Source organism: Opisthorchis viverrini, assembly GCF_000715545.1.
Source record: "Opisthorchis viverrini unplaced genomic scaffold opera_v5_13, whole genome shotgun sequence".
Taxonomy (NCBI): domain Eukaryota; kingdom Metazoa; phylum Platyhelminthes; class Trematoda; order Opisthorchiida; family Opisthorchiidae; genus Opisthorchis; species Opisthorchis viverrini.
Genome location: NW_008751669.1, coordinates 268,789 through 282,228, shown reverse-complemented (window position 1 = coordinate 282,228; position 13,440 = coordinate 268,789). Strand labels below are relative to the sequence as shown.

The following is a 13,440-nucleotide window of genomic DNA, read 5'->3' as shown; positions in this document are numbered from 1 at the left end:
AGAATGTAAGACACAACACACACAACACGTAGCGTAATCCCAAGTAAAAACCTCAAAGTTCTAAGATGGGCCTCGCTTATCGAAATGTGATCTTATTGGTGTGCTATCTACTTAACTTAGCTATAGGATATATGGGATGACAGCTTGTCAGTTCACTTACTGAGACTCCCCAACACTGTTGTTCGCCATTTTAGATTTCCACCTGGCTGTTAAATTTTCAAGCATCACAGTGACTCTCGTAGCCGAGCCTATCGAAAACTTATCAAGGTTTTCAGATATCCTGTCCGTAGGACGTGAGATCACTTGAAAATCTATATGATGGACCTTATATCGACCAACCTCTCATTCACCTCATCATTATATCAGGCCACGTGTAATCATGTACATCACATCGTTTCTTGAGTGTCTATTATTTCAAGCCTAGACGCATCGTCAGTACTCCTAAAATTTGGTGCGGAGAAAAGTGTGTCCACAGTGATTTAGCTGGTAGAGCTCTCGTCCGGTAAGCGAGAAATGGCGAACTTGTATCCAGTCTAGGGACACTCTTCATTGGTGAGTAGACAACTCATCAACTTGTATGGAATGTGGAATGTAAATGGTTGCCATGCCTTCAAATGAACTCTACCAAGCGTGGCAGAGTAGCAGTGGATCATTGGACGGCTTATGTAATTTGACGCGAGGGTAGTGATCTACGAAATCGGGGATGGAAAGCTTCACCAAACGTACACTGCGAGTCATGTTGAGTATACCAAATGTTGGCCTTATAGTGGTCCTTCGGAACCATCCTATGATCTGGTCACATGTAGAGTCGCTATTAATTAATACTCTTCAAATATCTGTTTTACTGTTGGCCTGCATCTGTCCTTAGGAGAGATTTCAGAGTTGTGGTAAGGGTGATGTTTAAGGGTATTCTATGTTCTTCAAACAGACTTGTCTCAAATAGCCAAACATTCAATGCCGCAAAAAATACTCTGTCCACGGGCGTTGTTTGAATTCTGTTAGGTCAGCTCCTTCATACTGTTCTGAGTGGACGGATAATCTAAAATTACAATTACTCTAGGTCAAATACGACCCCTGAGTCACTCAGGAAACTGACAGATGTCTGTTGCCGACATGTTTGGGTCAGATTACCGGCGGAGTGAATAGTTTCACCCGGGTGAACACTAGACGAAACGTCCAGCTGACACTCCTTCCTAGAAAGTGGAGGACAAACCTAGTTTTCCGAGCTCAAATATGATGTGATTAGACGGCAACATCACAATAAGAATATCCCAGTTTGTATTTAAGTGAATCAGGCAGTCGGACAGAAGCTTGACCCTGTTTATAATAGTTCACTAAGTGTGGTCTGTCTCAAAACAAGACTATTACAGTGGTTTAACACCGTTAATCGCTTTCTCAGTGTGAAGACATTAGGCTGTAGTCACATAAACCAGGTGATAAACGATAAAATCTGTATGTACTCAACGATCCACTGTGAAATCTCACCACACACACATCATCCTGAAACTCGTATACCACAGCTTCGTGTACCTAATGTGATAAGACTCAGCTGCTCTGCAATTTTGTGTTTCAGACGCCGACTAGCTTCACTGTTTGCTTTCTATGCATAGAAGCAGATAAATTGTAGTCATGACGAAGCTGTTTTCGTATGCATGGCATATTTCCGTGACGATACGATAGCGCCTGAGATTCACTTTCTTGTTAAGATGAGAGTTGTGAGCACACACACGCACGAATCTGATGGTCGAGCTATCAACGCCCCACTGTGGTTTCTCAGTGGACCACTCAGAAAATAATGAAGATGAATATGTCTAACTTGGGATACATCCTAAAGAATAACAAATCTAAAGCGTTTTGACTGCAGATATTTCTCACATGTGGAGTGTAAACAGGGCAATCTCAAGTGACTGAATGCCTGAACGACTTTGAACAGGAAATCACACAGATGAAGCGAAGCAGATTAGGTTTCGGGTGCATCTTGATAAATAAAAATGATCCAGTTTATCTGCTGTTCTTCGTTTCCGAAATTGGCGAGCCTTTGTATGTTCTGGCAAATTTGTTGGGTTTCATATATTCAATCGGAGGGGGCAAGGCTGCCACTGGAGGGCTCGGCCTATCGGAAATACAACCCAGTCACCAATCCCTGTCACCAGCAGCACCTAAAACCTATGAGTCATTGATTTAGACGCGTAGACGAAAATGGCATACAGATAGCGAAACCCTGGAAGTTCAGCTGTTTGTGAATAAGTCTGCAGGTGATTCGAAGGCAGCGCTTAATTTCATCGCCATTTGGCTGGTGAATGATTCATCTAGTTTTACGAATTCTGCGCCATCTGTATGTGTTAAAATTCGCACTATTTGAAATGCTTGGTTCGTTTTAATGCTTTTGCTTTGATAAAATGATAGCTGGTCATACTCCTCAGTAAACCGCTATTAGGACAATTAATCGAGTCACCAAATTCACTGAGACTCTGTTACAACGCAGTATTTGGATAGGTATCACAGTGCTGACTACCAGTGACCCTGTTTACATGCGATGTGTGTGATATGTCTAGGCAGGTGTTCACCTTAAAACCACACTGGGCCTTCTGTGTCTTTCCCAGAATACTGCCTTCTGTCGAAAAGCTATGCCAATCCAAATGCCGCTTAAAATGGCGTATCAGTTCATGAAGTACTATCAACAGAAGAGATTTGCATAGATTGAACGCTTGCACTCAATGAATCCTTAGTCCCGTTTTCTAGTTTGAGCATAATGGAAAACGACGGCTCGTAGCGCTGTTTTGCCTGTTCTCAACTGAGAGGCACTGAGAGTGGCTCCATTAGTTGAACCTGCTTGTTGTTCCCCTGTTTGGTACATCTTCGGCCGAATAAGCCAAATGAATAGTAATCGCGCTCCACAAAAGAAAAGTGTTATTAGTCATAACCTTCGCGACTCAAGAGATTTATTCTAAGAGTGGTGTTTAAGCGATCGACGGATAACTCCAGTGCAGCGTTTTATGAACCAGGAAGGCCTGACTTTTCCGTCCACTTTAATCTATTTAAGGAGCTCTTTTTGGGCAGGATACTTCCTCTAAAACATAAAAATTGATTCTCTGTCTCTTTTGTGATCCGGCTAAATTAGGCTCGAATAACTTCACTGAGACTTCACCATTGCGTTTCCCGAAGACCTTCCTGAAGAAAAAAATGGAAACTTTGATCATCCGCGACACGGTATGCGCAGATTAGATCGTCTTTAATCTTCGCTCGATTGAATGCTAAACAACAACAACAACAAGAATTGACTTCTTTAGTGATGCATACTCTTGGTCAAGCAGGGAATTAATTCCGGGCATCTGATATAGGATGGGTCTATGCCCTAAAACACTGAATACACCAGAATTACCGCGTACCACGTTAATTCCTCCAACTTCCAAGGGCAGAACAAACCGTTTCAAAATGTCTCATGATCAAATGGAGAGCAACCCATTTCCATACTGCCCAATTCACAATCTACGTCCCCAAAAGGGCACAAACACTTTGTGCTCCGTATACGATTAATTGCAATAAAATCGATTTTCGTCCGTAGCTTATCGGTTGTATGGTGTCATCGTTGCCTGAATGATAATTAAGCGCGTTATTTACATTCATCCAGGAATCAGGTCATTACCAGTAAGAATGACGTGAGACTAAGTGAAAATGAACGCACCCTTGATTGATCGATTTACCCGGAGTTAACACACAACAAAAAGTGAAGTGGATGATCTTCAGGTGAAGAGTAGGTAATCCAAAACTTTCTAGACCTTTTTTATAAGTGCTGTCTAACTAACTAACTGTTTATAATCTTTACCGAATGGTTTTTTTAGATGTAACTTGTGTGTGAAAACTTTTTCCCCCTCAAAACGAAGTCAAAAACTGCCGCTGTGAGACCGATATTCAGCTAGCATTCAATCACGTTGATTGGATTTTTGAAAGTGCATGCAGATTATGCCTGCATTTTTGTCAAGGTTCTTATCTTGCAGACTATGAGTAAGATGGACCAGTCCGTGGGACCGTGGGGTGAAAATTTTTGTTGAAATCCACAATGAAATATCGAAAAACAGCTAGTAACGTTGAACCTGTTAGTCATCTGATCAGAATGAAAACAAATTGCTAAGTCGCAGAAATTTTTACCGAGAACTAGCCACCAAGAATTCGGTCAACACTACCTTACACGATAGTATATGATTGACTGCGTCATTCCGAGTTGGCCGCCAGTCAAATCGGAACTCTGTCTGAAGGGTCGCTGGCTAGAATCACTTTCCAGGTTCGTGGTTTGCTGACTGGTGATGACTCAGAATGAGGACTTAACTGCAGTAGCTTGATTTTTAACCTTGCTTCAGGGTTAGGACACTAAGAGTTACACTGCTCCACCGTTATTTCGAAACAAAAGGACAATTGTAACTGGGGTCGGAAAAAACTCTACCTTAAACAATAAAAGTGATAGGCATACGCTTAATTGGAACATGTCAGTAAGCAGAGAGAGAACAAGTAACCGAACAGAGGAAACCTTTTTAATATCTCGTTGTCAGATGTAGCCGGTCAGCACCTAAGTGTTCGGATATTTCCAAACGGTCAAGTTAGAGTTTCTATACAGGTGAGGATTGGATCGTTAAGAAGTGAGGTTGATGAAAGTGACCGATTGACTATGTGGCCTCTCTCGCCCCACTGATAAAAGGATGGTCGGACTGGCTGGTCAGGACAAGCAAGGAACGGGGGTGGGATGCCTTTGTACATACGTCTCGGCTGGACACATTTTGATGGTCACAGGTCCCATCAAATTCATCAAAGTAATCACAGCCTTACTCGGCCTATTCATTTAATATGTAACTAAATGAGATTTCCGGGGATAATGAAATATTAATGTCGGAGGTTAAAAGTGAGCCTGTAACTATTGATCTGCCGACCTTCACCTACACGAGTGAGTTACCCAGTCGATGCTACCACTTAATGCACACCACAACTCCATAATAAATAGTAGCTCAGTGGTACAGCTAATATCCGCCGCGGCTTTATTTTCTTTTGCGTGTATGGCTTTCTGTTACGAGTTCAGTTCAAATTGCAACCACTGAAACAAGGAGACCAAACTGCATGAATGCTGACTTATGGCGAACTGGTCAGAATTGGTCTTAAAGGCTCTAAATAAAGCACTTCAAAAAATCATTGTAAAGAAGATGAACAACATAGTTATTCTCCGATTTTTTTTATTGGAGAGAACCCGTAAAAAGATGGAATCTTGTAAAACATTGAGTCCACCATAAAATCCTATTGGGGTTTTCGAAAAACTAAATCGTTATGAAACAATTTGTCTGTTGTTTTACTTCACCTCTGTATGGTGCATGGAGAGTGTAAAATGAACTCTAACAAAAGGGGTATAGTGAAAAGGATTAAGCCGTACTAAGTGAAACGGACATGGATATCGGTAAGTCATTCATCATCGGTCACGGTTCTGTTTTACGTGCACAATTCAAGACGACAAAGGTAACGAAAACTTGTGTAGCATGGGGACTAACGTACTAAATTAATGCGAGCCATCTATCATTTTGTTTGACCTGTTGCAGCACAATCACTGACTATCGCGTACAGGGATCTATTAAAAGTTCGAATACGCTGTCCCGATCGACAGGTTGCCTGCGGTCACCAAAGGAAACTTGAGTACGGGCACACTTTCCTGACAATGTTCAAACTGCTTAATAGCTGTGGTTGGGGCCTAAAAGGAAAACTATCCGTTGTGTATCAAACGACCGCTATACCATGAAGGTTGGTCAGTGAAGGAAGAGAGTTTGTAATAAGTTCCGGTGGGATTAGTGCCGACGGGAATCCAGGTGTATTTGTGTGGAATTGAGACAAACGACAGTGGTTGGTGTTAGAGAACAGAGTGTACTTTAGTGTAGAGAGCTGTCAAGAACGCAACAAAGACCAACATTTTATATCTGAAGGCATTAAAGTAAGCCATACCTTCCACAAATAATGGTGTTTACCATCCTCAGCTGTTTTCCTCTGTCAGAATAGACCTATCGGGAATGGTCGCTTTCACGAGTTTCTCTTCTCTAGAAGTAAAGTTACTACTTAACTGTGGATCGCGAAACCAAACAACATTCGGTAGAAATGCAAAATAGCAATACCATTTCTGAATTTATCCATCGTAATGGATTTTTACACAGCGGTCCCGTTCGTCAGGCGTAGAATATTATACTTTGGACTAGATGTTGACAAACTGGATCCCACTTCGGACACCGTATAGCTGAGAGAGTAAGAGGTCAGGGTGGACAGATTCAAAGTGTTCTTGTGACTCTTCATCACCGGAGTGAATGGAATGTAAACTGTACGGTCTTGTCTGAGAGGGGCTAACTGTCTGTACAACTCGTGAATCCCAGCCAGAACAGAATCATATTGATTGATGAAGTTATCCAGTTAGTTGTTTGGTACGGCACATAAACACATCGGGTGTAGTAAGGTAGTTCATTCACAGGCCCAAATAGGGGTGTCTACACAATCCAAAACGTTGGTAATCTGCTCCGCTTATTAGCTAATCCAACTCTATATAAGTGCGTTTTAGTGAAGCGTGGATACTAGGCAGGTGAACCCATGAGGTGCTGCCCTGACATCTTAAGCAACATTCTCGTGAAACCTTGGTGGACTACACACCGATAAATATAAAACGGGGTACTCGATTACTCAGACAACTACTCTGGGGCTGTTAAAGTAAACCTCAAATCTCTCGTGCAATTCACATCGTTATCCAGTTCATTGAAAGCACTGGTAATGCTTCTTAGCCTGAAGGGAGGCGGTGGACAAAAGAATACTTTATTTTTCTAGGCGGTGCCGCTAGGTTTTTTGTTCTCACGATGGCTTCCCACACTTAACTTTCTGGTTAGACAGTGTGAGTCAATATGATCTTGTTATGTTTGGACTGGAATTGTTGTACACACATGTACGTACGTATACATACTTAAGCATGCAAAACATAGAACGGAACGTCGCCGTACGAATATGCAAAAACCATGGTGTACACTTTTCCTCAGGCCGTCAATCCCAGGACAAGGATAATCCTCCCACCAAATGTATCATGAACCAAGTTGCACTTCAGAGAAAAGAACTCGTTTGTAGCCAACTTAAAGACCTTCACCACACTTTAGTCTACACCTCGACTCTAATGAATAAATCAGACTTGTTGCATACATGAACTGCTGTCATGACGACTGCCAATTAGCATATCGGTCAAGTTCGCGGCGCGCACCTTGCTACAGATACTGGTGCCGCGCATCAATGATTAACTGACTGTAACAAGAAAGAGTTTTGGTGTTTGTGTGTGTACCATCACTCTGGAGACATGTATTGATCTGGTAGTTTGTTGCTGAAAGTCAGATTGACGTACGTGCACTCTGTCCGTCAATTTTTTGTACCACACGAAAAGCAGCAATGTTGCAGCTGATTCAGAACCAGCAAACAGTAATGGGGATGCATTCGTTGAACAGGCATCCACCATCACACCCTTACTGCACAACACTCTAGCATCACCAACAAATTTCTTTATGATTAACACCTTGAAGTCTTGTGGTCAGCTTGATTACGCAGTGCAAAAATACTTCGAGATGCACTTTGAACGCTTTCTCATTTAGTGCCTTATCTGGAACTGCATCCCACCCAATATGAAGCCAGCGACAGAGTAATATCATCGTCACTGACTTTCTTGTCGACGCAGAATATATATATACATGTATTACACTTGTACAAAGGAAGTCAGCTCCACCGTGAAAGTGTTCACTTGGAACCTGGGCTTACTGAATGAGTAAATTTGCACTAGTGACCGGTTACTGCGACATTTCGACGCATGGCACTAAAAGTTGCCCGAAACTTGCTCATAGCTGAATCGAGTGTGTGCTGAACGATTCGAGTGATTTTTTGGTCTTGATTAGTGCAAAATCGTTCAGCTGTAGCACCATTTCGGTGCCTAACTGCCACGCCACTCGAAGGAAGCACGAGGGCTGGGATACTGCCAGGTTCCAAAGCCCGGACAGGAGAAGTCGAGATACAGAGGCCGGGTTCGAACCACGGACCTTCCGGTCAGTAAATTCGCGTTCTAACCACTTGGTGCAATCCCAACCTGTTTCACAAAAGGTCACAAGAGAATATTTTCTGCTCCCTACGTCAAAGTGAAAAAAATGTTACTGATTACAAGCTATCATTGCATTCGTTCTTGGATTCAGAATTTGACATGGTCGTGCCCTTATCAGATATAAACAGATATAAACACCGAGGAGATGCTGTGAGCAGGCAGATTTTCGAGCGAAGCACGGTTCACCAAAACGCTTAGTCTTACATTTAGGGAAGATAAAAGTGACTGATAAGGTTGAGGGAATGCAGTTCCCCAGGCTGCAGGAAATGAGTTTTCGGGCATCGACCAAATTCGATCGATACATTGGGGCTATCAGTGAACTGCACTAAATTCCACTCTGACAATGAACTTTCGGATGAGGTTTCCTCCGTTTACCAACAGATTTGAACGTTGCTGAATGCTTGGCACTTGCTTGCTTCTGTTGCACATACTTCTGTTGCTTTTGGTGTGTGTTCTTCATCGGGGGTCTTGTAGCACTTTGTGGGACCATTGTGGTTTCCGCCATTCAGAAAAAACGGCAACATTAAGAACATGTGTACAGATGAAGTCGGACTAAGAATCGAGCTTTCATGCAAAGATGAAATTATTTCTCACTGAGGTAAAGGAATCACTGCTATGCTCGCAAAAGTGAGAATGCCCTAACCCATCTTTATCAGGTGTTCAAGTCTGTCACCTAAATACTGAAGCAAACTAAACTTGTTAGGTGTAAGCACTCTGTTTGGGTAAGAATGACAACACTTTGCATACGACTGTGAAGCAGTTGTCTGAATGAATCGTGTTACAAAGCGAAGTCTATTTGTGCTTTACGTTACGAAAGAAACGTACGTCTGTGAAGCCCATATAAAAGACTCTTTAAGTGGACAAGTAGATATCTCCAACTGCCTTTAAACAACGACCTATAAAAAATCTTTAGAAGGAAAATAGGGAAGTGCTTAGCCAACGATTTGAATAGGGGTTTAAAATAAAACGAGAATGGAAGTTCCAGCATCAATGTGACATTTCTCATTTTTCACGTACACAGTAAATAAGAGAGCAGTTGACGACCGACCCAGGATGAAATTTTCATTACCAGAATGGATCAGGTTTGTGTAACAGCCGGGGTGCTTCCATTGCATGTAAAAATTGAGCGGTGGATAACTACATTTTCAACTAAATCGCTCGACTGAAAATCCTAACCGTAACGCAAATGTGTTCATTGAAAATTTGCCTAGATGTCCTAATTGTGAAGTACATATCACTACATGTGCCCCTTCCCTAACTGAAAGGCTACTAGTAGAAGGCTGCAGAAAATACCATGCAGATGTTACAAACACCAGAACGCCTTCACCACGACACCTCAAAACGAATTTGCCACAACAAAAACTATGAGGAAGTCGAAGTGCGAACTTTTTTTCGAAGCGTAGACACTGAAGTTTACAGGCAGACGGTGTGCCTGTTGCCAACTTCTAGATATTGCTTTGAACCCTAGACAAACAACAGTTTTTCCATATTATGGTTCTATGTAATCTGCTTCCTCGGTCCTCACACCGTAAACTTTCTGGGTTCTGTTCTCAGTGTTACATCAGAGTACACATAAAAGACCAGAATTTTACTACCAGTAGGTGCTAGAACGAAAAAACACAAACGTGATTCACTGCTGACAACTCAATTCAGGTGGTGTTGCCAAACTTTCATTTAGCCCTACCTAAGCTAATTTCCCAGTTGAAAAAGTAATAGGCAAGTTAAAGTACATTTGCCCCAATTACATCACACAATGAGTTTCAGTCATCTAGTCACTCGATGCTGCAGATGATGCAGAATTTTTTCGGAAATTTACAAAGTCTCATGTCAAGGTCGGTCAGCAGATACATTGAAATACATTGAAAATGGAGCGACGAAACAGGGAATAATAGGTAAACGAGGACTCTGGGACTGCAGAATGGGGTCGTAATATGAAAAGTTTGGGAACCTTTGATATTATATCATGAGGCCAGTGGCCAATTGTTACATTGGAATCCGTCTTGATTATCTTCACTTTCCTAGAAACGTCATCGAATCACGTGTCTGGAACCCCATTTCCACAGCATTCAACATCTGAAGCACAGGCTTCATTTTGATACGTCAGTGAAATACCACTATCATGTACATGCGCAAACGACAATTCAGATCGAATCTTCTCGATCTGCTGCTAACTAATTTAGAACTAGAACACGTATCCGAAATGAGGTTACTAAGTCGTCACTGAATACTCTAACTTTGTTACTTTTGAGCAGTTATGACGTGACTCACGCCAAGACAGTTGTGAATAGACCGGTATAGCACACGTATAGTTAGATATCGACTGTCTTCCGTCGGTATCGATTGTTACCAGCTAATCCAAGAGGACTATAAATCGATCTCACACCATACACATTTGCACGACATCAAGGTGTGTGCAGGCGTGCACCTGAGTACAGTTATCGGATTTGAAGGCATGGAATCAGCTTAGTGAGGGTTACGGCAATGTTGCAGAAAAGTACGACTCAATGCTCACTACCGAACGAGTAGTTCATTATTTGTTGTGGACTTCATTTTTCCGACTGAATGATCAATCCTCAAGTTAAACTTGATCATCAGCTTACCAAAGCTGGTCTTGCAAGTAAACTCGAAGAAGTTCAAAATAATTAAAAAACCCATATTGTAACAAAATTCCAGTGTATCTGATGTCTGTGCAAATGAACAGTATTCTGTGAAGTCGAACGTAGCCTAGACATCTACTTTTTACTTGATCTACACCGAATGTAAGATGCTGGGAGCGTCTGGGATGACGTTTAGAAAGCCTCGTTTAAACACACTTACAAGTGACGTGTGATACCTTCTGTTCTTGTCAAACAACGTAAGCTGTTGCATTTTGTAAGTTCCCAGATGGTCAACTGGTTATTCGGAACGTAGGTAATGCAGGGTTCACGAGCTCTCGTGCAAGAACACCTAATGTTGATGAATGCGTTATCAGGATCGAGTTGTTAGTTGTAAACTAACAACGGACCCTTAAAACTAAAAATACCAGCCAGTCATCTGAGAATTTCGAGCTCCTTTGAAACCAAGTAACCTCTTGTACGGGCTTTGAAGCTTCGCCAAAACATCTGTGAGAGTGGTGAAGCCTAAATCGGTGAAATATGTATATAGAAGCCGTTCTACTCGCGACCAGCGAACAAATGATTGATCAGCATACAGGACTACCACACAGCACAACGTGCCCGATCTCCTGTTGGGCTATGACTGCAGAAAAATTTCGTGGGAATAAATCTGGGATCCGGGTGAATAAAACCACCAAACAGCTCAAATGAATCTCGGGTGAGTTGAAATGTGTTAAGCAACAGAAGGAAGTAACGTGAAATGAAGTGTTGTCCTTTTGGGCCACAGCTGGGTTTCTGTATAGTGACCACAGTGCATCATCATAAGGATCCTGCAATTCGATGAGAACCAAATTGATTTAGCTACTAGTTTGCTACTTTAAACGCCACATAAGGTTGTAAGGCAGCTATTTACATGTGGCCGACTTTCCCAGCCCCATAATTGTTTTGACCAAGTATGTCTACAAACGGTTTGCGCAAATTGTTTAAACTGAAGCAAAAATAGTTTAGCAACGCACTACTCATAAGGTTGCTGAAAACTACTCGACAGCCCACCCTTCTTGGGGCTCATCAGGTAGGTGCAGTCCCCGAATTTCCGTCAACCTTATGTTCTAGCGACTGAAACATGAGGCGGCCTGGTGCAGCACATTCGGCTGACTGGAGACGTCAAATCTGTGTGATTCAGCTGGGTTCCAGGTGAGTCTTTCGCAAAACCAAATTAGCTTGCAAATGAGTGTATTTCAAAAATAATTTACTTTTAAATAAGTCTATCATATTTCAGGCATGGAAACCCTTTAGGTTTTGAAAAATGACAGAGGAAGACCGAATCATTACTAGCAGTCTAGTAATTGTGTACTAGTTTGAAGAAGAGATATCAATCCCAAAGTTCTGTTAGTCATGTCCTGGTTCCGATCAGTGCACTCACCAAAACATGTCAAATTCGGTTCCCGCTATATATTTCCAAAACCACAGTTTATTCGTCCCAACCACCACCTAGTCATTTTAGGAAGGCAATTTCCTCTGGCTGTTCTATTGATTCTGCGCAAAGCAGGGCTTTACTGCCTACTTGTTTTCGGGACAATTACGAAATCTGTTTTCACAATTCCAAAATTCTTTTCAGTTAAAACAACAAAGCCATTTCGCTGTGATAGCGGGCACTAATTTTCTTGGACGAACCTTATTACAGTCGGTGGAAAACTACTCTTACTGCTAGGGTGTGAACATAACTTTGCTCTGCAGACTGCTGTCTTGTTTCGTACTCGTCAAGCTAATGACTGAAAGCTTATGCCTCACAAAATAAGTGAAGCCTGGTCTTAATACATATTGTACATAGTGATGTCTCATGAAATCCTAGCTCCATGTTCAGTACAACGTTTCATACACCTTCACGCAATTTCCTATAGCTTTCCTTATGTTTCGCAACCATACCGTGCGAGTTCAACTCCCGTTTCATTTATACAATGCTTGAAGGGACTTATTTTCTGTTTACCCATTTTTGATAAGCATAGAGTGCGCTGGCTGCAAATCAATACCGAAATGTGTCTTTTGAACACTGACTTGACAAGAGTGGTTAACAAATACTTACCCCAGTCCGCTTCGAAAAACAAGAAAGTTTTTGTCCCATGATTCAAAAGTTTAAATAAATCCGTACTAAATTATTCGATGGATTGCCTCGCCGACGGTACGAAATGTAGGCCAAGGTAATCACGACGGAATTATCCACGCTGAAAGTAACGTGTTTCTGGCTTTCTGGTTCGTGCAGCGATTCGACTAAGATAGCACTTGCTTCTGACCCGCCCGACAGTCAGCCACGCCTCGTCAAACCCCACTGCTATTGGCTGATTATTGTGCGTTAGTGCTGGTCTGTTTGAATGCGCGTCTGTGTGCATGTGGATGGCTCATGTTCGGTTGGACCAATGGCTAAGCGAGCACGTACGCACGCCTCTGTACACACAGTGCGGCCGGCACGTGGCCTTCGGATAGACGCCAGTACGTCAAGGAGGGCGAATGCTACTCCAGCCTGACCATACTGTGTGGTGGATAATCCATGTGCGATTGTGCTGACGGACAGTGGCGACAATAACCCGGGGACTAGTTACTTCACAGGTAAATGACAAATTTCAAACGGAATTATTGTACGGTCTGATGCCTTTAACGATGGACCAGGGCGTGTCATGCCTACAGTGTTGGTTAGGGCACCAATCAATGTGGAGC

The 13,440-nt window shown here is 42.3% G+C and overlaps 1 protein-coding gene across 1 annotated transcript in view; it reads right to left on the bottom strand.

Moving 5' to 3' along the window:
* Nucleotides 1-13,040, bottom strand: part of T265_01200 (hypothetical protein) — a gene marked incomplete at both ends in the record, with an annotated part of 82,824 nt that extends 69,784 nt beyond the window's left edge. Inside the window, one exon of the mRNA XM_009165185.1 lies at nucleotides 12,812-13,040. Coding sequence (XP_009163449.1) covers nucleotides 12,812-12,850 — 39 coding nt within the window. The remainder of the gene's footprint in view (nucleotides 1-12,811) is intronic.
* Between the last annotated feature and the right edge of the window lie 400 nt (nucleotides 13,041-13,440).